The sequence below is a fragment of the Phyllobates terribilis genome, unplaced genomic scaffold (assembly GCF_046119375.1).
Source record: "Phyllobates terribilis strain yellow unplaced genomic scaffold, ASM4611937v1 Scaffold_1__5_contigs__length_1240528914, whole genome shotgun sequence".
In the NCBI taxonomy this organism is placed as follows: Eukaryota; Metazoa; Chordata; class Amphibia; order Anura; family Dendrobatidae; genus Phyllobates; species Phyllobates terribilis.
The window spans coordinates 743721346-743745519 of NW_027362761.1; the positions used below are offsets into that span (position 1 = coordinate 743721346).

Genomic DNA, 24174 nt, shown 5'->3' on the forward strand with positions numbered 1-24174 from the left:
CTTGTTTTTGAAGATCCATCAGAAAATAGAACTTCACATTGATATGCTTTGTTCTTGGAACAACCCTTTTCATCTGTGTAAGTGACAGACATCATTTCCTTACTATTTCTTACTCTTTGGCCTATTAATTTATTGATTCTCCTTCTGAAATAAGTCTTCCCAAGATGTGGGTTGATATGAGAGAACAGGTGATTTACCTTTGCTTTCTTTGGTTAAATAGCTATGTTCTGTATCTGGCTTTGGTTGTATCTGCTCACATGTTCTAGTGTTTGAACTTGTGCTGAGCTCAACAATATGTTCAGAAGAAATCTGATTACTGTCTTTTTTTCTTTTATTTACTTATTTCCAGAAAAATGATCAAATTACCTTTCAGATCTTCAGCAAAAATTAATACTGTTGCTGATAGTAAGTCTGCCTATTTTGGGGATTAGAATTCTGTATTCCGTGCAGCTGTCACTGTGTCTCACAAAGATTCCTTTGATTAATTTGTTTTGGAACTTTGTGCATTTTACTTTTGGAATATAGACACTTGTTCTACAATCAAAATCTCTTATGTGTTTTTCATTAGATTTATCACCGTGCCACAGCTCACATGTGGTTTTATCTGCTGTTCTAGAGAAGAGTCTGCTTTGTAAATACTGTAGGTTGCTGTCATTGCAACTTTACCCAATTTTTCAGGTAGTCCAGACTCTGTCAGTATACATTTGATCATTTCTGCTCTTCCTTTCAGCTACCCCATTTTGCTCTGACTTGCATGGGACTGTGTTTTGATGCTGAAAGATAAACTTCTCTTTGGTAAATCCGAACAAAAACAACGCTCATCAGGAAGCTTCATATGAAAGTCATTTATTCCTCCATATAGTAATGACAACAGCAACAATTTGACCTGTATGGTCTTTTTCAAAACCATACAGGTCAAATCATTGTTATTATTATTGACCAATACCTCATGTATTTTATAAATAATTTTTTAATTTTTTCCATCTTTTTGCAAGGTTCAGCCAGGCCCTTTATTGCTGCTTGGGTGATTTGGGTGTCTGTCATATGGGGTGCACTTTTATACTGCTGGGCAGCCCATCTGATCTGTTAGTATGGGTGTCATCAATAGTCTGTAAGCCAGACATTGTGCATCACATGTTTCTGTGTGACTGGCACCCTATGCAAGACCACCCCCTCCATGAATTGGTAGGTTTGTGAGTGGTTATTTCATTAGTATTTTACACCTGTGCTGCCCTCGCCTTTATCATGGGGTCTGCTGCATCCTGCTAGTGTATTGGCAATTTGGCAATCTGACCTGGAGTTAGTAAGGCTGTTTTATTTTTTTCTTGAATACATGTCCTTTGTGAGCCAGGTATAAAGCAATGCAAAATGCACAGCTAAAAACAAATGTAGTTATGAGTAACCACAGAAACTGACCAGTAGGGCAAAATTTCAGATAAATGTCTTCTATAACATTCTACCAGAAAAGTGACATGAGTGTATTAATTGTTCCTCAATTTTTTTTCTTTGTAATAAAGTTACATAGCTATTTATGTGGCAGACTAGCCATTAATTTGATAGATTAGCACATACCGACCTCAATTCAGATTGGAAATAACAAATTTTGGGAATTTTCATATGAATTCAATTTGTCTGGAGTCTGCTCACTCTTTCCTAAATATTATATACATACAGTGAAGGAAATAATTATTTGATCCCTTGCTGTTTTGTAAGTTTGCCCACTGACAAAGACATGAACAGTCTATAATTTTAAGGGTAGGTTAATTTTAACATTGAGAAATAGAATATCCAAAAAAAAAATCAAGAAAATCACATTGTATAAATTAGATACATTTATTTGCATTTTGCAGTGAGAAATAAGTATTTGATCCCTCTGGCAAACACAATACTTGGTGGCAAAACCCTTGTTGGCACAGCAGTCAGACGTTTTTTGTAGTTGATGATGAGGGTGGCGCACATGTCAGGAGGAATTTTGGTCCACTCCTCTTTGCAGATCATCTCTAAATCATTCAGATTTTGAGGCTGTCGCTTAGCAACTCGGAGCTTCAACTCCCTCCATAAGTTTTCTATGGGATTAAGGTCTGGAGACTGGCTAGGCCACTCCATGACCTTAATGTGCTTCTTTTTGAACCACTCTTTTGTTGCCTTGGCTGTATGTTTCGGGTCATTGTCTTGCTGGAAGACCCAGCCATGACCGATTTTTCATGTCCTGGCGGAGGGAAGGAGGTTGTCACTTAGAATTTTACGGTACATGGCTCTATCCATTCTTCCATTGATGCGGTGAAGTAATCCTGCGCCCTTAGCAGAGAAACACCCCCAAAACATAATGTTTCCACCTCTATGCTTGACAGTGGGAATAGTGTTGTTTGGGTCATAGGCAGCATTTCTCTTCCTCCAAACACGGCGAGTTGAGGTAATGCCAAAGATCTTCATTTTTGTCTCATCTGACCACAGAACCTTCTCCCAATAACTCACAGAATCATCCAGGTGTTCATTGGCAAACTTCAGACGGGCCTGCACATGTGCCTTCTTGAGCAGGGGGACCTTGTGGGCACTGCAGGATTTTAAATCTTTAAGGCGTAATGTGTTACCAATGGTTTTCTTGGTGACTGTGGTCCGAGCTGCCTTGAGATCATTAACAAGTTCCCTCCGTGTTTTAGGCTGATCTCTTACCTTCCTCATGATCAAGGATACCCCACAAGGTGAGATTTTGCATGGTGCCCCAGATCGATGTCGATTGACAGTCATTTTGTATTTCATCCATTTTCTTACTATTGCACCAACAGTTGTCTTCTTCTCAGCCAGAATCTTACTTAAGGTTTTGTAGCCCATTCCTGCTTTGTGCAGGTCTATGATCTTGTCTCTGACATCCTTCGAAAGCTCTTTGGTCTTGCCCATGTTGTAAAGGTTAGAGTCTGTCTGATTAATTGAGTCTGTGGACAGGAGTCTTCTATACAGGTGACTATGTAAGACAGCTCTCTTTAATGCAGATAACGAGTTGATTAGGATCGTCTAACTGGTCTGTAGGAGCCAGAACTCATAATGGTTTGTAGGAGATCAAATACTTATTTCACACTGCAAAATGCAAATAAATTTTTTTGAAAATCAAAGTTTTATTATGAAAGTCAATAACAATCACTGATTAAAAGTAATTAACACAAAACCATGAATTACAACTGATTGTGAGTACAATTGCTTATTCAAACTATGACAATCTGTATAGAATCTATTAAGAAAACAAGTTATAAATCAGTATACTCAAATAACAATAATATATGCAATAAAGAGTAATAATCACTTGATGATATGAAAAAAGTGGAAATCAGAGAGAAATGAAGAGAGTAGAAGGGATGAAGAAGGAAAAAGAGTAAGCAAGGGAAAGATGTGAAAGGGGAGGAAAAGAGGAGGGGAGGTGGATCTCTCCTCCGGGTAAGCCAGTCCTGTGGCTCTGTAAGTGTTTCGACCCAAACTATTAGTTAAAATATGAGTTTGAAAATCGTATAAGCCAAAGTGGGGTGTATAGTAAGGTTAAACCAAATTGTTGGTTTAAGATCAGCTAAGCCAAATGATTAGGTCAGGAGTTTCCCTGAAAGCTATCCACGGAGCCCATGTGTTGTAGATCTTGTCGGAATTTCCAACAATTTGGCCTATCAGAAGTTCCATTCTGTATATACTGCTAAGTTTGGACACAAATTCTGAGCTTGATGGTGTTCTTTCTTGTTTCCAGTACCTCAAAATTAGGTTCCTGGCAGCAATGAGGAAGTGTCTGAGCAAGCCCTTCTTGAATTTGGAGATGGAGATGTCACTTAATGATAGTAGGGCTAACTCTAAAGAGGGACGTATTCTGTGTATGGAAAATTTGTTATACAGTTCGAATATTGCCAGCTACAAGTTCTTGATAGGTGGGCAGAACCACCAAATATATGTATATGAGCCTCTATCTCTAAGATATCTCCAGCAAGTATCAGGCGTTGAGGAAGCAAATAAATTTATCTAATTTATGAAAGGTGATTTTCTTGATTTCTTTTTGGATATTCTATCTCTCAATGTTAAAATTAATCTACCCTTAAAATTATAGACTGTTCATGTCTTTGTCAGTGGGCAAACTTACAAAAACAGGAAGGGATCAAATAATTATTTCCTTCACTATATATTTATATATATATATACATATACATACAACCCCTGGCAAAAATTATGGAATCACCGGGCTCGGAGGATGTTCATTCAGTTGTTTAATGTTGTTAAAAGAAAGCAGAACACAGACATTGCAGAAAACTAAAGTCATTTCAAATGGCAACTTTAGAGCTTTAAGAAACACTAAAAGAAATCAAGATAAAAAATGTGGTACTCAGTAAGAGTAATTTTTTTCAGACCAAGCAGAGGGAAAAAATTATGGAATCACTCAATTCTGAGGAAAAAAATATGGAATCACCGTGTAAATTTTAATTTCCAAAACTAACACCTGCATCAAATTAGATCTGCTCGTTAATCTGCATCTAAAAAGGAGTGATCACACCTTGGAGAGCTGTTGCACCAAGTGGACTGACATGAATCATGGCTCCAACACGAGAGATGTCAATTGAAACAAAGGAGAGGATTATCAAACTCTTAAAAGAAGGTAAATCATCACTCAATGTTGCAAAAGATGTTGGTTGTTCACAGTCAGCTTTGTCTAAAATCGGGACCAAATACAAACATCATTGGAAGGTTGTTAAAGGCAAACATAATGGTAGACTAAGGAAGACATCAAAGCGTCAAGACCAGAAACTTAAAGCAGGAAAGACTGGGAGGAAACTGGAGTCAATGTCTGTGACCGAACTGTAAGAAGCCGCCTAAGGGAAATGGGATTTACATACAGAAAAGCTAAACATAAGCCATCATTAACACCTAAATAGAAGAAAACAAGGTTACAATGGGCTAAGGAAAAGCAATCGTGGACTGTGGATGACTGGATGAAAGTCATATTCAGTGATGAATCGCGAATCTGCATTGGGCAAGGTGATGATGCTGGAACTTTTGTTTGGTGCCGTTCCAATGAGATTTATAAAGGTGACTGCATGAAGAGAGCATGCAAATTTACACAGTCATTGATAATATGGGGCTGCATGTCAGGTAAAGGCACTGGGGAGATGGCTGTCATTACATCTTCAATAAATGCCCAAGTGTACATTGATATTTTGGACAGTTTTCTTATCCCATCAATTGAAAGGATGTTTGGGGATGATGACATCATGTTTCAAGATGATAATGCATCCTGCCATAGAGCAAAAACTGTGAAAACATTCCTTGAAAGAAGACACATAAGGTCAATGTCATGGCCTGCAAACAGTCCGGATCTCAATCCAATTGAAAATCTTTGGTGGAAGTTGAAGAAAATGGTCCATGACAAGGCTCCAACCTGCAAAGCTGATCTGGCAACAGCAATCAGAGAAAGTTGGAACCAGATTGATGAAGAGTACTGTTTGTCACTCATTAAGTCCATGCCTCAGAGACTGCAAGTGTTAGAACTCTCCGGTTAGGTTTTTTCTATCTTGCTGGTCACATGACCTTGTTTGCCTATTTTATCCTGCTCCGCCCTCCTGGCCTTGCTGGACTTCATTGTAATTTCTACTCTTAAGTTAGCCTGGTGCTTAGTTACCTTTCTCAGTCAGTTTAGCTTGGTCTTCGGACCTTTATGTTCTATGTTGTGTGTTTGTCTTTTACTGCTACAATTTCTGCTAGGAGGTGCCCAACTTTATCCCAGTCCCTAGTTCTTGTAGGGATCCCTCCCTTGCATCTATAGGTCTTCGTACAGACTAGCCGAGGACTTTAGCGGGTCTGATCGCAGGATCAGGTTCCCCGTTACATCGTAGGGATCTAGCTTATTTCTATTGTAGGGACAGATCTCCTTTCTTTCCTTAGTGCTTGTAGCAGATCATAACAGCAAGCTGTTATTAAAGCCAGAGGTGGTGCAACAAAATACTAGTGATGTTTTGGAGTGTTCTTTTGTGTGTTTGTTTTTCATGATTCCATAATTTTTTCCTCAGAATTGAGTGATTCTATAATTTTTTCCCTCTGCTTGGCTTGAAAAAAATTACACTTACTGAGTACCACATTTTTAATCTTGATTTCTTTTAGTGTTTCTTAAAGCCCTAAAGTTGTCATTTGAAATGACTTTAGTTTTGTGCCATGTCTGTGATCTGCTTTTTTTCAACAACATTAAACAACTGAATGAACATCCTCCGAGCTCGGTGATTCCATAATTTTTGCCAGGGGTTGTATATATATACACAGCTCTGGCAAAAATTAAGACCACTGGAAAATTTTCATTTTCTCTGATTATTCTCTTTATAGGTATATTTTTGAATAAAATGTGCAGTACATTGTTGTGTTATTCTATAAACTACTGACAACATGTCTCCAAAATTCAAAGCTAAAAATTTTGTATTTATTTGCAGCAAATGAGAAATCGTCAAAATAATAAAAATGAAACATTGCTTTCAGACCTCAAATAATGAAAAGAAAACAAGTTCTTATTCATTTAGAAACAACAATACTAAGGAAGAGTTCAGAAATCAGTATTTGGTGGAATAACCTTGATTTTTAATCACAGCTTTCATGCATCTTGGCATGCTTCCACCAGTCTTTCACACTGTTTTTGGGTGACCTTATGCCACTCCTGTTCTTCTTTGTTTGATAGCTTGTCACTATCCATCTTCCTCTTGAATACATTCCAGAGGTTTTCAATGGGGTTCAGATCTGGAGATTGGGCTGGCCATTACAGGGTCTTCATGTGGTGCTCCTTCATCCACACATGGATTAACCTAGCTGTGTGGCATGGGGCATTGTCCTGCCAGTCCTCGGAGATGGGGAACATTGCCTGAGCAGAAGGAAGCAAGTGTTTTTCAAGGATAACCTTGTATGCGGCTTGATTCATATGTCCTTTTCAAAAATTAACCTGCCCAATTCCAGCCTTGCTGAAGCATCCCCAGATCATCACCGATCCTCCACCAAATTTCACAGTGGGTGCAAGACACTGTAACTTGTTTGCCTCTCCAGGTCTCCGTCTAACCCCATTAGACGACCAGGTGGTGGGCAAAGCTGAAAATTAGACTCATCAGAAAAGATTACCTTACTCCAGTCCTCTATGGTCCAATCCTTATGGTCTTTGGCAAACTTCAGCCTGGCTCTCCTTTGCTTCTCATTGATGAAAGGCTTTTTTCTAGCTTTACATGACTTGAGGCCTGCCTCTAGGAGCCTGTCACGAACTGGTCTTGCCATGCACTTGCTCCCAGCTGCCATTTGCCATTCCTTTTGTAGGTCACTTGATGTCATCCTGTGGTTGCTGAGTGACATTCGAATAAGATGATGGTCATCCCAGTCAGTGGAGAGTAGCTTTCGCCCACTGCCGGTCTGTAGCTTTGTTGTCCCCAATGTCTGCTGCTTGACCTTGTTGAAATGGACTGCCGTCTTCGAAATTTTAAGGATGGAGGCAACATGATGCTCACTGTATCCCACTGCTAGTAAAGCCAGAATTGAGCCTTTATTTTCCTCACTCAAGACTTATCTTTTCAACTCCTTTGGCATGGTTAAAAGTTATTTTTTCATTCAAATTACTTTTAGGCTATTCCTAGGACTTGTTTTGCCATCCAGCTTATCCTATTGCAAGAGGATTGTGAAGACCACAGTAGTGTTTTTTACACTTTCCCTCATTACATAAGATTTGGTTCTGGTGATCACCTAATCAAAAGTACATTAAGTAGAATGAGGTGTACTTTGGGTGGAATTCAACTGACACTGGAATGGAATGGCTGTCAGACATGTAGAGATGGTGATTTTTAGAAAACTGTGCAGTGGTCTCTTAATTTTTGCCAGAGCTGAATATATATACACACATATACACACATATATACACACTGACAAGCAAAAGGGTAACAATGTTTTGACCTTTAGACTTTTCCATATCTCACCATCCACTACTGCTTCGATCATCAGACTACCATAATTTTACAGACAATCATCTTGGCTATTTTATACATAAATTTGACTTGCAACCATTCAGCTTGTGTAGTTATGTAGATTCTTGTCAAGTCACTGTTTTGTTACTGTTTTGCTCCTGGTGGTGTAAAAATCTTTATCTTCCTGTGTTCTACAAAATACAATCTATTCTCACATTCCCAGATAGCTCAGTGTGTTATTAGGTTCATTCCTAAGCGATAGGTCACTGGTTTGAATCAAGCAGCAGCCATGAGGAAGATTTCCCAAGAAAAGAGAAAAAACATCATCCAGCTCATTGATAGCGGTCTCTCAGCCAAGAAAATTGCCAAACTGCATAATGTGAGTTCCATGACAGTTGGAAGAATACATAATGACATCCGTCCATCCTTTCAAAATGAAGTCTGTCCAAGCCAAGAAGTGAACGTCCAGGCAAGTTGGCTCATCACAAAATCTATCAGTTCTGGAACGAAGCTTGTATGCTTCATAATAGTGAGATCACAGACATCTGTGCAAGCACCGCGAGATGCACATTACACAAGTCTGGAATGGTGGCTCAAAAAAAGGTGAAGAAGCCTCGTCTACAATATCATCATAAGATGCATTGGCTCAAGTTTGCAAAAAAAGTACGAAAATGTAAAGTAGAAGTTTGGAAAAGTGTGATTTGGAGGGATGAGATGAAAGTCAATAGACTAGTCTGTGTTGGGTGCAAATGGGTCTGGAAGAAACAAGGGAAAAAGGAGCTAATGGATTGAGAAATTGAAGGAACAGTCTAGTTCGGTGGAGGAAGCCTGATGATATAAGATTGTTTCACAGCCAAAGGTGTTGGATACATGACCAGGATCAAAAGTGGTCTCAATGCTGAGCTACAGTATATGTGAGTATCCTACAAGATGAGTTACTTTGTACACTATGGGTATGAAAAGTACGACATAGTGTTCCAGCAGGACAGCGACCTGAAGCATATGTCGTGATTGGCAAAGAAATGGTTCAATGACAATGAAGTAGATGTGCTGGATTGGCCCCCACAGTCCCCAGACCTCAACCCAGTTGAACACTTGTGGGTAGAGTTGAAGAAAAAAATTGTATAAATATTCAAGTGAGTCGACCAGAATGCACCAACTTTGGAAATGTGTAGAACAGACCTGGGATCAGATTTTGGTTGAGAAATGTTTGAATCTGATCGAGAGCATCCCCAGAAAGATTCAGGCAGTGTTGGCATCCAGATTTGGGCTCCACATTTTAAAAAGGATATTCAGAAATTGGAGTCAGTTCAAGAGCGGGCAACTAGATAATCACAAGGGATGGAAGGCCTCTCATATGAGAGGTTGGAAAAGTTGGGCTTGTTTAGCTGAGAAAAAAGATGTCTCTGAGGAGATTTATAATAAATATATGTGTGGTCAGTACAAAGGACTGGCACATGACTTATTCCTACCAAAGACCATAATAAGGACCAGGGCCACTCAATACGGATGGAAGAAAGGCGTTTCTGGCAGCTAAATAGGAAAGGGTTCTTTACAGTTAGAGCAGTCAGAATGTGGAATGTCCTACCTCAAGCTGTTATGGCAGACACTATAACAGCTTTAAAAAAAAAGGGCTTGATGATTTTGCTAGTACACATAGCATTGTGGGTTATAGTTAAATTAGTGACAAAATTCATAGTTGGTGGAGAAAGGTTGAACTTGGAGCTAGGTCTTTTTCAACCTAAGTAACTATGTAACTATGAAAACCAAAGGTGGATTTACAAAATACTGACAAAATGATAAAAAATAAAATTTCGATTTTTAAGAGCAAAACAGTAACAATGCAGTGACATGACAAGAATTTGCATAACTAAATATATGCTAAATAGTTGCAAGTCAAATTTATGCATGAGATATGAGCTATGAGCTTCAGCCTACAGAATGGCAGAAGCATGCATAAGACTTCTGCGTCCTGGTGTAGGTGACATGATAATGTCATTGCTTCTCTCCCCCCGATTTGGATGCTCATTGTTCTGGCAGCTGTTTACTTTTTTATTATGTTAGTACTTGTAGGGGAATGAGGGGACATTATACTGTATGTATGGGGATGTGAGGGACATCATACTGTATATAGTGGGATGTGGGGACATTATATTGTGCATTGAGAGCTGTGGGGCACCCATACTATATATAGTGAGGTGTGGGGACATTAAACTATATATAAGGAGCTGTTGGGGTCCCATTCTGTGAGTAGGGAGCTGTTGGACCCCATACTGTATATAGTGTGCTGTGAGGGACCACATACTGTATATAAAGGAGCTATGGGGACATCATACTATAAATAGGGAGCTGTGTAGACATCATATATATAAGGATAGTTGGTATTATAACTGCCAAAGAGACACATAAAAGGCATTATTACTTTCTAGGGACGAATTGTGAACACAATTACTTTCTAGGACACTCACAAGAGGGCCTTAATATTTTATCAGGTGCAATTTTACCATCTAGAGGGCACAAAGGGGCATTTTACTATGTAAGGGCACAGTGGTTGGCATTATTATGTGGGGGATTAAGAGGAGCACTGCTATCATGTTACACAGCAGGTGCTGTAATAGGGACAAATACAACAGCAGGGGCTCAGTCTTAGGGTATCATCTGGATGAAAAGTTGGTATAGGTTGGAAATACATGGGATGCTGAAATGTGAGAAGTCAAATGTCTTTGCTGTAAACTCTACAGACGAGTCATTGCTGGAGAAGTTATGTCAGTCTGAGCCAGATGGAAAAGACGGGAAAAGTAAATGACTCCATTAGAAAGAACATCACCTGTAAGTCAATATGTATATGCACTGCAATCTTTTAACATGTTCTTCAGAATTGCTATATGGTCACCCAATGGTAGCATTATCAGTCTTGGTTTTTGTATATTTTTTATACCAGAACAAAAATTATCATTCTCGGCAGCACAATGACCCATGTAAACAGCAGATTTGCTTCGGATAACTTGATATGTATGGGGGGGGGGAGATTGATCTATTAGTGGTCGTTCTACCCCCATCATTCTTTGTCAACCTGAGTAAAGAGGCCATTAAACAAGCTTCGAGAAACTTGAATATAGTCAATTGGCTCTTGTTTAATGGTATGAATTCAGTCTGCAGTCTAAATGTGTCACGCAGGGTGTGGGAAAGACTTAGTGCAACATAGAGGGAAGAGGGAAAGGGAGCCCTGACACTAGGGAAAGGGGGGAATGGAGACCTCCTAGTCTAGTTCTAGTGTCACCCTGTCTCAACTACGGTCCCTATATTGGCTCTTCACCAATCACCGCACGCATGCCTCGCCCTGACTTTCCTTGGCATATGGTTAAGGCTAGGGAAGGGAGGAGATGAGCACTAGTTGATCTCCACTAAACTCTATAGACAACAAGGGTGGACAAACAGGGGGGATTACTTAGCTTTAGATGACTCCAGACAAATGTGCACACGGCCTCAAGCTCCAGAGAGGATGAAGTACTGCTCTTACTAAAGCCTCACAAGTAGTCCCTCTCAGACACACCAGGTATTTATACACCCAGGCCAGGGAGCTAATTAGCCAGAGGGAGATAGCCGCTGGGTCCTAGAGACAGCCAGCCTCTAAGAAGATGTCTGTAATGCCAAACGTAGAGATCTCCTGCAACCAACTGCAGGGCAACTGTTTATCACCTCTGACACACCCGTGACAAAATGTTTCTATGTGATGGTACAAATATCTTAGCATTTGGGGCCCCACTTTTAATTTTTGTTGGGGCTACAATTTGTCTAAAACTTGCCCTGTTGGGATGGTTATCCAATGAATTTATAGAGGCCATATTTCATTGAGATTATTGTTTCTATCTTTCTTTTTTGTAACAAAAAGTTGTCAACCAAACTTACCAACTTACTGTCTATACTGAATTGGGCCTATTAGAACATTTTTTAATTTTCCCTAAAATATACAGTGACTTAGTTTGATACACAAAAAATTACTTACCCCATTCAGACATATTCTTGTTCCAGAGTTGCACAATGTGTAGTTGCTTTTTGGGGTGGAGGAGGGACATAAAGGAATTTTTCCTGTGCAGAAACTTTGAAACGTACATTCAGCTTCCTCTCGACAAAGTTCCCCTTTAGGCTTATATGAGCAGGAGTTATTGCAGCACTGTCCTTGACTGGGACTAAAATGGTTATAAAAAGATTCATGCTAGTCTACTCACAATATTATACTTAGGTGATATTACAGTATATTCCAGTGTCATTAAATGCATATGACTTTATTATGAATATGGTAAAAGAGGATCAATGAGGAACTACTTCTAGACTTGGGAGGTTTCTTCCCTATGCTCCATATTGAGAAATGTATGGTTGCCCTGAGGAGCTGCCAGCGACATCGCCAAAGCAAAAGCTAAAAATTTTAAATAAATATATTTATGTAGGTCTCATGTAATAGTAATAGAAAACATTTACGAATAGTGTCACACTTAAGTCACAATACAAACATTTTGCCCATATATAGCAAAGTCCCCTCCTATACATCCAACACGTTTGACATGATTTTGCAAATAAACATTCTGAGGTCAATGAATGAGGGCTACTCCACTATGCGCTTAGCAATTAAAACTCAAATTCGAAAGCTTTGCCAAATGTGAAAAAAATGTATTACTGCATAGTCTTTAATTGCTTAGAAAACACATTTATAACACTCTGAGGTCTCCACTTTTGAAGTTCTATTAATGGATTTTTCAAAAGTCGTCCAAAAATTATCTCTATTTAGGGGGGTAAAGACAGATGTGCTGTAATGAGTGTGAAGAAATGGATTCTCAGCTATGAATAACAAATTATCCCTTTTTTTGGGTTCTGTGACAGGTTTGCTATTTTCCAGTAGATATATTTATGAAAGAAATGTTGCAAAATTAAATTCAGGAAGTGATTGACTGTAAGGAAGCCAGGATGTTTTGGACATTATCACTCCCAAAAATTCCTAGTCGCAATACATAGGGAGTCAGCCAGCATGAGAGTTGCTGCTTGATGCACAGCAGTAACTCATCGGTTTAATGTCTTTTCTCTCCCAGTGCATTGTCTTTACATGTGCAAGAACTTTGCACTGCCTGTTTGAGATGGGGTCATGTTAGTTGAGCAGGATATGCAGAAGGTGTTGAGGAAATTCAACTCAAAGTTGATCCTTGGCGGATTGTTCAGTTCAGCTCTACTATTTATTAACATATGTATTTGGTAGATACTACTTCACACATAAAATATACATTTTATTTTTTTCTGTATGTTTTTCTCTGTATGTCTAGTCTTATATTTGAAATGTAAACCATAGCTTACCTGCATTGTTTACCAGGCTTTAAGGTACACTGCAAATCTTCTCCTGCATTGACACCATAACAGCACAAGTCATTTTCCTTAAGGCCTACATCACATTGTTCCCCTTCCTCTACTATTTGATTGCCACATGTTGGCTGTCCACTCTCTGAAAAAAATAGCACAGAGATTCAGCAACTTAAATGACTGTAATTTTCATGTGAAATTTCATGCTGATTGTGAGCAGCAGAGAAGAACACGCAAATCATTGATTAACCCCTTTCTGATATGGGACGTATATTGTGAAAATAAAAAAATTGGTGCTAAAAGAGCATTTTTGTGGGAAAAATGTGAAATTTTTATTTTCACGACTCAATGTTATAAACTTCTGTGGACCACCTGGGGGTTCAAGGTGCTCACCACATATCTACATAAGTTACCTGAGTGGTCTAGTCTCCAAAATTGTGTCACTTGTGGGGGTTTTCCCCTGTTTAGGCACATCAGGGGCTCTCCAAAAGTGACATGACACATGCAGACCATTCCATCAAAGTCTGCGTTCCAAACCGCCACTCTTTCTTTTCTGAGCTCTGCCGTGCTCCCAAACAGTGGTTTTCTCATATATATTGGGTATCTGCATACAGAGGAGAAATTGCACAACAAATTTTGGGTTCTATTTTCTCCTGTTACCCTTGTGGGAAAAATGTGAAATTTTTATTTTCACGACTCAATGTTATAAACTTCTGTGAAGCACCTGGGGGCTCAAGGTGCTCACCACATCTCTGCATAAATTCCCTGAGATATCTAGTCTCCAAAATGGTAAAACTTTTGGGGGGTTTCCATTGCTTAAGCAAATTAGGGGCTCGCCAAATGCGACATGGCATCTGCTAATTATTCCAGCAAACTTTGCATTCAAAAAGTCAAATGGCACTCCTTCCCTTCCATGCCCTGCTGTGCCCCCAAATAGTAGTTTTCCTCCACAAATTGTTTATCGACGTACTCAGAAAAAATTGCACAACAAATTGTACAGTGCAATTTCTCCTGTTCCCTTTATGAAAATGCAAAATTAGGGGCTAAAAAACATTTTTGTGAGAAATATGTGAAATTTTTATTTTCCCGTCTTAATATTATAAACTTCTGTGAAGCACCTGGGGGTTCAAGGTGCTCACCACACATCTAGATAAGTTCCCTGAAGGGGTACAGTTTCCAAAATGGTGTCACTTTTGGGGGGTTTCTACTGTTTAGATACATCAGGGGCTATCCAAATGCAACATGGCTAATTATTCCAGCAAATTTTGCATTCAAAAAATCAAATGGCGTTCCTTTCCTTCCATGCCCTGCTGTGCCCCCAAACAGTAGTTTTCCTCCACATATTGGGTATCGGCGTACTCAAGAGAAATTGCACAAATTATACAGTGACATTTCTTCTATTACCCTTATGAAAATGCAAAATTAGGGGCTAAAATACATATAGGATATTGGCATGCTCAGGAGAAATTGCACAAGAAATTTTGGGGTCCTTTTTTTCCTGAAACCCTTGCAAAAGTAAAAAAAAAATTTGGTCTAAAGTAAAATTTTAGTGAATAAAAAGTTAAATGTTCACTGTTTTCTTCCACATTCCAAAAATTCTTGTGAAGCACCTGAAGGGTTAATACACTTCTTCAATGTGGTTTTGAGTACCTTGAAGGGGTGCAATTTTTAGAAAGGTGTCACTTTTGGGTATTTTCTGTCATATAGACCACCTCAAAGTTACTTCAAACTTGATGTGGTCCCTAAAAAAATGATTTTGTAAATTGTGTTGGAAAAATGAGAAATCGCTGGTCAACTTTTAACCTTTATAACTTCCTAACAAAAAAAAAATAGTTTCAAAAATTGTGCTGATGTAAAGTAGACATGTGGGAAATGTTATTTATTAACCATTTTGTGTGACATATCGCTCTGATTTAAGGGCATAAGAATTCAAAATTTAAAAATTGAAAAATTTTCCAAATTTTCACCGAACTTCCATTTTTTCCACAAATAAATGCAAGTCATATCGAAGAAATTTTACCACTATCATGAAGTACAATATGTCATTAAAAACAATCTCAGAATCAGCGGGATCCGTTGAAGCAGATAGCAATGACTACAATGATGGAGGAGGTAGCAGACGGCTCCGCCTTCCACCATTCAGTGTGTGCGAATGAGGCAACATACGTGATGATATCACTGAGGCTGTGTGCACTCTGCAAAGTCCAGAGCACCGGGGAATGGGAGCATGGTAACTATTTTTTTCTTTTGTTTATATATATACACATTTGAAAGTGTGTGGGCTCCTATTGTACATAGGGGAGGCAGTATGTGAGCTCCTACTGTATATAGGGGAGCTGTATGTGGACTCCTGTATATAGGAGGAGCTCTGTGTGTGCTTACACTGTATATAGAGGGCTGTGTGTGGGCTCCGAAAGCATATATGGGGCTGTGTGTGGGCTCCTACTGTATTTGGGGGGCTGTGAGGACCATCATACTATATATAATGGGACAGTGAGGACCATAATACTGTATATAGGGGGGCTGTGAGGACTATCATTCTATATATGAGGGGACTGTGAGGACCATCATACTGTATATAAGGGGGCTGTGAGAACCATTATACTGTATAAAGGGGGGCTGTGAAGAAAGATCATCATACTGACTTAAAGGGGATTGTGGTGGGGAGGGCTGTGAGGACCATCATAATGTATGTGTGGGGGCTATAGGGCTATCAATCTATGTGGGGGACTGTAGAGGATCATGCTGTGCGAGGAGATGTGACAATCGTCACACCATGTGTGGGGACTGTGAGGAACATCATAATATATGTGGGGGCTGTGAAATCCTTCATACTATGAAGAGAGCTGTGGGGCATTCATATTGTGTGTGGGGTCCATCATACTGTGGTGGGGAGCTGTGGGGCCATCATAATATGTTGAGAATCTGTGGGGGCATCATACTGTTTTGGGAGGTTGTGTAGGCATCACACTGTGCATGGGAGGGCTGAGGGAAAATTATACTGTGTTTGAGAGGACTGTGGGTACATCATAGCATTTGTTGGAGAACTGTAGGGACATCCTACTGTGTGTGGGATCACTGAGGGGCCATCACACTGTGTGTGAGAGTTCTGTGGTGACATCATACTATGTGTTGGAGGACTGTGGTGACATCATCCTATTTGAGAGGGCTGTAGGGACATCATACTGTTTGAGGGGCTGTGGGGAAATCATACTGATTGGGGAGCTGTTGATCAAGGTACAAGGGCTGAAAAACAGGAGCAAATAATTTATAAACTTTATAAAAAATAGTAAATTATATGGTTTTGATTAGCTGCTACTTGTAAGATACATGTTACATTCTGTCTTATTGTAACATATATTAGCAGTAGAAGCAAGTCAGAATACTTAATTCTGATCAATATTAAAGAGAACCTGTCAACAGGATTTTGCTAAGTAAACTACATGCATTGTCATGTTGGCGTTGTTACACTGATTAAAATGATACCTGCTGTGAAGAAGTCTGTTTTGTAGCTCTTGTATAATTTGTGCTTGAAGTTTTCATTTAATGATATGTTCATACTTCGGGGAGGGCCTGTGGGCAGGTCTTTGCTTGGTGCTCTAGGCCAGAGCACCAAGAAAAGACCTGCCCACAGGCCCACCCTGAAGCACAAGCATGTTCGTCATCATAGAGAAAGAGAGAGAGACAGACAGAGACAGATAAAGAGACAGTTAAAGAGAGACAGACAGAGAGAGATAGGATGGCTTTCATCAGGCAGGGCAATGGGGCCAGATAGGGATGCAGCTTGAGCCCAACTCTATTCAACATCTACATAAATGGACTGGCAGAAGCTCTGGAATCCTCCTCTGCCCCAGGCATCATTTTGCATGACCAAGAGATTACGTTTTTGCTGTACGCAGATGACCTCCTGCTATTCTCCTCAGCTGGGAAAAGCCTTCAAGATAGCCTGGCAATGCTGGAAACATTCAGCACCACATGGGCACTGTCCATCAACCAAGACAAGATCAAAGTCATGGTGTTTCAGACAAGGAACCAGAACAAAACCCCCGTTACCTCCCTCACATTAAATGGCTCCAAGTTGGAGAAGACCAGCAGTTATACCTACCACAGTCTGAAGCTAAATCAAACCAGGAGCCTCAAGCAAGCAACAGAGGCCCTAAAAAAAGTGTTCAGAACCTTCTACACCATCAGAAAACAACTGTACCACCTCAAACGACCAGTGAGAGACTGGATTAAGATATTTGACAACGTCTTCACCCCTATACTGCTGTACGGCAGCAAAGTATGGGGCTCAGAGATCTACCAAGACCAGACAAAGTGGGATCTCAACCAAACTGAAGTCTTCCACCTGGAGTTCTGCAAATATCTCCTCCAGTCTATTACAGCACCTCAAACATAGCCTGTAATGCAGAGCTGGGCCGATTACCCATATCACTTAGTGTACACAAGACGGTGCTATCACACCAGGCGCACATACAGATCAACAACCCCAGCTCCTACCATAATAAAGCCCTGCTGAGCCACCAGGAAAATGGCATCAATTGACTAAGAGCACAAGTAGCATAATTGTTATTATTGATTATTATAGTGCCATTTATTATATGGCGCTTTACGTGTAAAAAGGGGTCACCGATTGGTCCAGGAGGAGAGAGGACACTGCCCGCAAGGGCTCACAACCAATCTACAAGGGATGGGAGAGGATACAGTAGGTGATGGTACAACTAGTCATCTAGCAGTATGGTGGTGCGACGGTTACTGCAGGTAGTATGCTTGTTGGAGGAGGTGGGTCTTCAGGTGCTTTTTGAAGGTTTCCATGATAGGCAAGAGTCTGATGTTTTGGGGTATTGAGATCCAGAGTACGGTAGATGCATGGGTGCAAATCTTGTATGTGACTGTGGCATGAGATAAGAGGGAAATAGAGAAGGAGATCTTGTGAAGATGGGAGGTTGAATGCAGGTAAGTAGAGGGAGGCTAGGTCACAGATGTATGGAGGAGACAGGTTTTGGATGGCTTTGTATGCCAAAGTTAGGGTTTTCAACTGGAGTCTCTGGGCAACGGGGAGCCAGCGCAGGGATTGACAAAGGGAAAAGCCAGGGCATAGGGAGTTGACAGATGGATTAGTAGGCCAGCACAGTTTAGGATAGATTGGAGGGGTTTGTGTTAGAATCTATGTTGTTTTACTATTGGCCATCTTGTTGTGGTTTGCTTGCTTTTAGTCTTTTCCTCTGGTGCTGGGTTTCTTGGTCACGTGATCTCTGCACTCTTTATTACCCAGCACCTGGCCCCCATTCCCTGCTGGACATCAATGTTGTATCGCTCATGCTCTGGCTAAGTAACCTTGTTTAGTTCTTCTTGCTTTGGATTATAGTTATCCTGGGACTTCTTGTTCCACCAGTTTTGTTTCCTTTAATTTTCGTTTCTGCAACTAGCTTTTCTGTTAGGAGGTCTCCTGCTTTTGCTCCCAGTCCTTAGATCTTTTAGGGACCCCTTTTACCCTTCCTAACAGATCTTCGTTTGAGTTCAGTGCAGGAGTTTCGGTGGGGCTATTCATAAGGAATAGGGCACCCACCCCAGCGTAGGGTAAAACTGAGTCTCAGTGAAGGGACAGCTTTTCCCTCCTATTCCTTAGTTCTAAGTTGCAGAACAAAACAGTTTGAGAGTGGTGGAAGGGAAGCCACAGAGCAGGAGGTTGCAGTAGTCCAGGCGGGAGATGATGAGTATGTGCACTGTTGTTTTTGTAGATTCATGGTTGAGAAATGTGCGGATCCCGGTAATATTTTGGAGTTGGAGTTGGCAGCAAGTGGAAAGGGCTTGGATCTGACGTTTGAAGGACAGATCATAATCAAGCTTGCAGGACAGGGGAGAGTGGGCAGCCATTGACTTTGATGTAAAGGTCAGTTGGGGGGATGAATGAGATGGTGGAAAGATGATGAATTCGGTTTTATCCATGTTAAGTTTTAGAAATCTAGCAGAGAAGAAAGATGAAACAGCAGATACACATTGCGGGATTATGGTTAGTAAGTAGAGATGAGCGTTGTTCTACTCGAACTGTTCGCCAATCTCAAATTCGAGCTGTTTTGGGCGGTGTTCGAGCCGTTCGGCGAACACGAACAATTTGAGAAAAATTCGACTGTTCGAGGTTATGTTCGATAACTGTTCGTGCACCAAAATCATAACTGGATTTTTTCTCAGTAATGATGAAAATTAATGTTAATACGCAGTTTGAGTGTACAGCGGGGTGGGGGGAGGGGCAGGGGATGGATCTCTGCAGGAACAATGAAGATCTCCATTTTTTTTTTCTCTTTCCCGCATTTGCAGTGGGGAGGTGCAATCTGTCAGCCTATCAGCAGCGCACACACGGAGCGAAGTGCTTTTTTTCACACAAGCAAGGGCATGTGTCATTGGCAGTGTATGTCACATGTCCTTGCCCTATAAGACCAAGCCATTTTCCCCGTCGCCACCATTTTCTCACTGCTGCAGCTGCGTGTTAGACGGCACCGCTGTTGCTGTGTGTGCTATACCTTGTTAATTTCAAGCCAATTTTCGCACAAATCTACAGATAGCTTGGGAGTAGGGAATAGTTGTGATTGCAGTCCTTTTCAGGACTAGGTTACATCAGTTCCTATCAGTTTTTGCCAGGCAGGTCTGTGCCAGTGCTGTGCAAGTTTTTTTCACAGCATTTGGCTGAATCTAGCAAAGCTAATCCTTTTTGGCCTATTGCAGAGTGTGTTAGTCAGTGGAGTAGCCTATCTGTGTTGCAAGATATACCACCTGTGTATAGAATACCAATTTTTTTACTGCACCTAGTGAAGTAAAATCTTTTGGGCATAGCATCATTCTATTAGTCCATCTATACTGACCTCCATCAGGTTGAAAATTGAATATAATTTTTTTCTGCATCTAGCTCTGAAAAAATATTGGGCTTCTAGCTGTGTGTGGGACTTGTTGTATTAGTCCATCTATACTGACCTCCATCAGGTTGCAAACTGAATATATTTTTTTCTGCATCTACCTCTGAAAAAATATTGGGCTTCTAGCTGTGTGTGGGACTTGTTCTATTAATCCATCTATACAGACCTCCATCAGGTTGCAAACTGAATATATTTTTTTCTGCATCTACCTCTGAAAAAATATTGGGCTTCTAGCTGTGTGTGGGACTTGTTGTATTAGTCCATCTATACTGACCTCCATCAGGTTGCAAATTGAATATAATTTTTATCTGCATCTAGCTCTGAAAAAATATTGGGCCTTCTAGCAGTGTGTGGGACTTTCTCTATTAGTCCATCTATACTGACCTCCATCAGGTTGCAAATTAAAAATATTTTTTATCTGCATCTACCTCTGAAAAAATATTTGGGCTTCTAGCTGTGTGTGGGACTTGTTCTATTAATCCATCTATACAGACCTCCATCAGGTTGCAAACTGAATATATTTTTTTCTGCATCTACCTCTGAAAAAATATGTGGCCTTCTAGCAGTGTGTGGGACTTTCTCTATTAGTCCATCTATACTGACCTCCATCAGGTTACAAATTCAAAATAATTTTTTGTCTGCATCTAGCTCTGAAAAAATATTGGGCTTCTAGCTGTGTGTGGGACTTGTTGTATTAGTCCATCTATACTGACCTCCATCAGGTTGCAAACTGAATATATTTTTTTCTTCATCTACCTCTGAAAAAATATTGGGCTTCTAGCTGTGTGTGGGACTTGTTCTATTAATCCATCTATACAGACCTCCATCAGGTTGCAAACTGAATATATTTTTTTCTGCATCTACCTCTGAAAAAATATTGGGCTTCTAGCTGTGTGTGGGACTTGTTCTATTAATCCATCTATACAGACCTCCATCAGGTTGCAAACTGAATATATTTTTTTCTGCATCTACCTCTGAAAAAATATTGGGCTTCTAGCTGTGTGTGGGACTTGTTGTATTAGTCCATCTATACTGACCTCCATCAGGTTGCAAACTGAATATATTTTTTTCTGCATCTACCTCTGAAAAAATATTGGGCCTTCTAGCAGTGTGTGGGACTTTCTCTATTAGTCCATCTATACTGACCTCCATCAGGTTGCAAATTCAAAATAATTTTTTGTCTGCATCTAGCTCTGAAAAAATATTGGGCTTCTAGCTGTGTGTGGGACTTGTTGTATTAGTCCATCTATACTGACCTCCATCAGGTTGCAAATTAAAAATAATTTTTATCTGCATCTACAGTACCTCTGAAAAAATATTTGGGCTTCTAGCTGTGTGTGGGACTTGTTCTATTAGTCCATCTATACTGACCTCCATCAGGTTGCAAATTGAATATCATTTTTATCTGCATCTAGCTCTGAAAAAATATTTGGCCTTCTAGCAGTGTGTGGGACTTTCTCTATTAGTCCATCTATACTGACCTCCATCAGGTTGCAAATTGAATATAATTTTTATCTGCATCTAGCTCTGAAAAATATTTGGCCTTCTAGCAGTGTGTGGGACTTTCTCTATTAGTCCATCTATACTGACCTCCATCAGGTTGCAAATTAAAAATAATTTTTTTCTGCATCTACCTCTGAAAAAATATTTGGGCTTCTAGCAGTGTGTGGGACTCATTGTATTAGGCCATCTATACCAAGCTCCACCAGCTTTGAAATTAATAATAATTTTTAGCTGCATCTAGCCCTGAAAATAATTTTTCCCAATAGTGGTAGCAATAGAAATATGGGGCGCGCGCCTGGCTAACAAAAATATACGCTTCATAACACAAAACACCAGCCTAGCGCACTGCATTAATAAGATGGCATCATCGTCTCTCCCAGTGCTAGGCCTACTACGCAGGCTAGTCCTGTGCCTAAAACACAATGTATGGGTCCGCGCTAGCCACTATGCTGAGGGGTATAAAGCTGCTGCTAACGCTTTATAACAATTCAATTGGCAGATTTTCACAGAGCTCTTCCACAACGCCCACCCATCAGGCAACAGTTGCCCACCCTCCCTATGGGATCTAGTGGCGAATAGTTGATGCCATTAATCAGAGCGTCAGTTGCCCCGTCAACGTGGCAAGCATACGGTAAGGCATGGGAAGAGTGGACACGACTAGTAGCAGGCAGACGCGTTGACCAATGTGAACAAGCCAGATCACAAGTCACCATAGAATTTCTCCTCCAGCTAATGATGAGGGGCATATCAGGGGCGTCAGCGCAGCGGTGTCTGACCGGAGTAGCATTTCACTTCCAACTACTGAATTGGGGAGATGTGACAAAGATTCATCATCAGACAATCCATAAAAGGGTGGAAAAGGGGTCAGCCAAGTCAGGAATGTCGACGTCCCGTCCCGTGTCACTAAAACTGATTTCTCACATCTTATCCCTAACACCATTAACATGACACTCACAATTTGAAGCAACACTAATGTCTACTGCATTTGTGATCGCCTTCTTCGGGGCGCTATGTATAAGCGAATTAGTCCCTCAATCCAAAATTACCACCAGTGGACGCTTATTACACCAGGAAGTAGTCATAGCCAATAATGCAATACGTGTACGCATACACCAATCGAAAACGGTTCCAGCGGGCAGGGGTACTTGGGTACTTCTACAACCCACAAACGGTACACTGAGTCGGATAACAATAGTAAAAACATATCTAACCATCAGATCACAAAGTAATTTCTTCGTATCACACATTGATGGAACGCCATTATCAAGATACCTGTTCCAAGCTATATTTAATAAATGCATAACATCGGCAGGGAACCACCCCAAAGATTACGGGACACACTCATTCCGCATAGGTGCGGCCACGGAAGCAGCAAGAGCAGGACTGTCAGAAACGGAAGTTCAGAGGATAGGGAGATGGCGATCCACGTGTTTGGCGAGATACATAAGACCGGACTTGTTATCCTAACGTGGTTTGTTTCTTTTACAGGTGACGCTAAGCCAACAGTGTGAGTGATAGGCCACTCGTATATATATTGGGCACAAAAAAGGGCGAAAGTCTGCCCAGGCGGGAGGAAATTAGAGTTTCATAACACATATTTCAACTGGAGAGGTATTAGAGGCCTGCTATGGCCACAGGTACTAATGGAGGTAATCAAGGTAGGGAGAGAGGCAAGAGGTCCGGTCATCTTAGTTATACAGGCCGGGGGAAACAACCTAGGTCATCACAAGAGCGCATAACTAAAGGCAATAATGAAACTAGACACTGAGCGCTTCAGAGAATTTTTCACAAAATTAGCTATAGTATGGTCAGAGATTGTGCCGATAGCGGTATGGCAAGGTGCGCGAGACATCACGGCCATCGAATGGACAAGGCGGGTAATAAATATTCGGATGGCAAAATTTAGAAGAGACAGAGGCGGTGTAGTGATACGACACCGACAACTGGAAGGAGATAAAGCAGGCCTCATACGGCCCGACGGTGTTCACTTAATAGATATTGGACTGGACATATTCCTGTCAGGACTCCAGGACGGAGTGGAACAAGCGTTAAGAGTGATGGGTGGGGGTCAGAGTCCTGCATACGAGTACGCTGGATCCTCCGTGGCCTGGAAATAGAAAGGACATGTTGGAGAGTTACACTTGTTGGCCAACTTGCCGGAGTGGGGACCCAGGGCATGCTGCAACAAGCTGAATTATTTTAGAAATAAAATGCCTTTCTAATGGAATGAGTATAAAGAGTTAATAAAGCTGTGACCGATCCTCACCCATCCAGTTGTAAGAGTTACATTATTGGGTTGTCCATGAAAAGGGGGGCGGTAGGGGGGCTGAGCATCTGGGTTTGGTTGGAGGTCCCCACAGTCTGCCTAGGCTAGATTAATTTAAAAATTCTTATTAGATACACAGGCGGTGCAGCTTGCTTCGCAGCTGGGCTACTACGCCCAAACTATTGCCTAGGCTAGATGCAGTTAAAAA

The 24174-nt window shown here is 40.7% G+C and overlaps 1 protein-coding gene across 3 annotated transcripts in view; it reads right to left on the minus strand.

Moving 5' to 3' along the window:
- Positions 1 to 24174, minus strand: part of LOC141149036 (disintegrin and metalloproteinase domain-containing protein 10-like) — a 258254-nt gene that overhangs the window by 18272 nt on the left and 215808 nt on the right. For all 3 annotated transcript variants that reach the window (XR_012245373.1, XM_073636861.1, XM_073636860.1), the window contains 2 exons: positions 13284 to 13428; positions 11947 to 12130 (listed from right to left, as the gene is read on the minus strand). Coding sequence is in view for 2 of the 3 variants with exons in the window: in XM_073636861.1 (XP_073492962.1) it covers positions 11947 to 12130; positions 13284 to 13428 (329 nt within the window). In the remaining variant the exon portion in view is untranslated. The remainder of the gene's footprint in view (positions 1 to 11946; positions 12131 to 13283; positions 13429 to 24174) is intronic.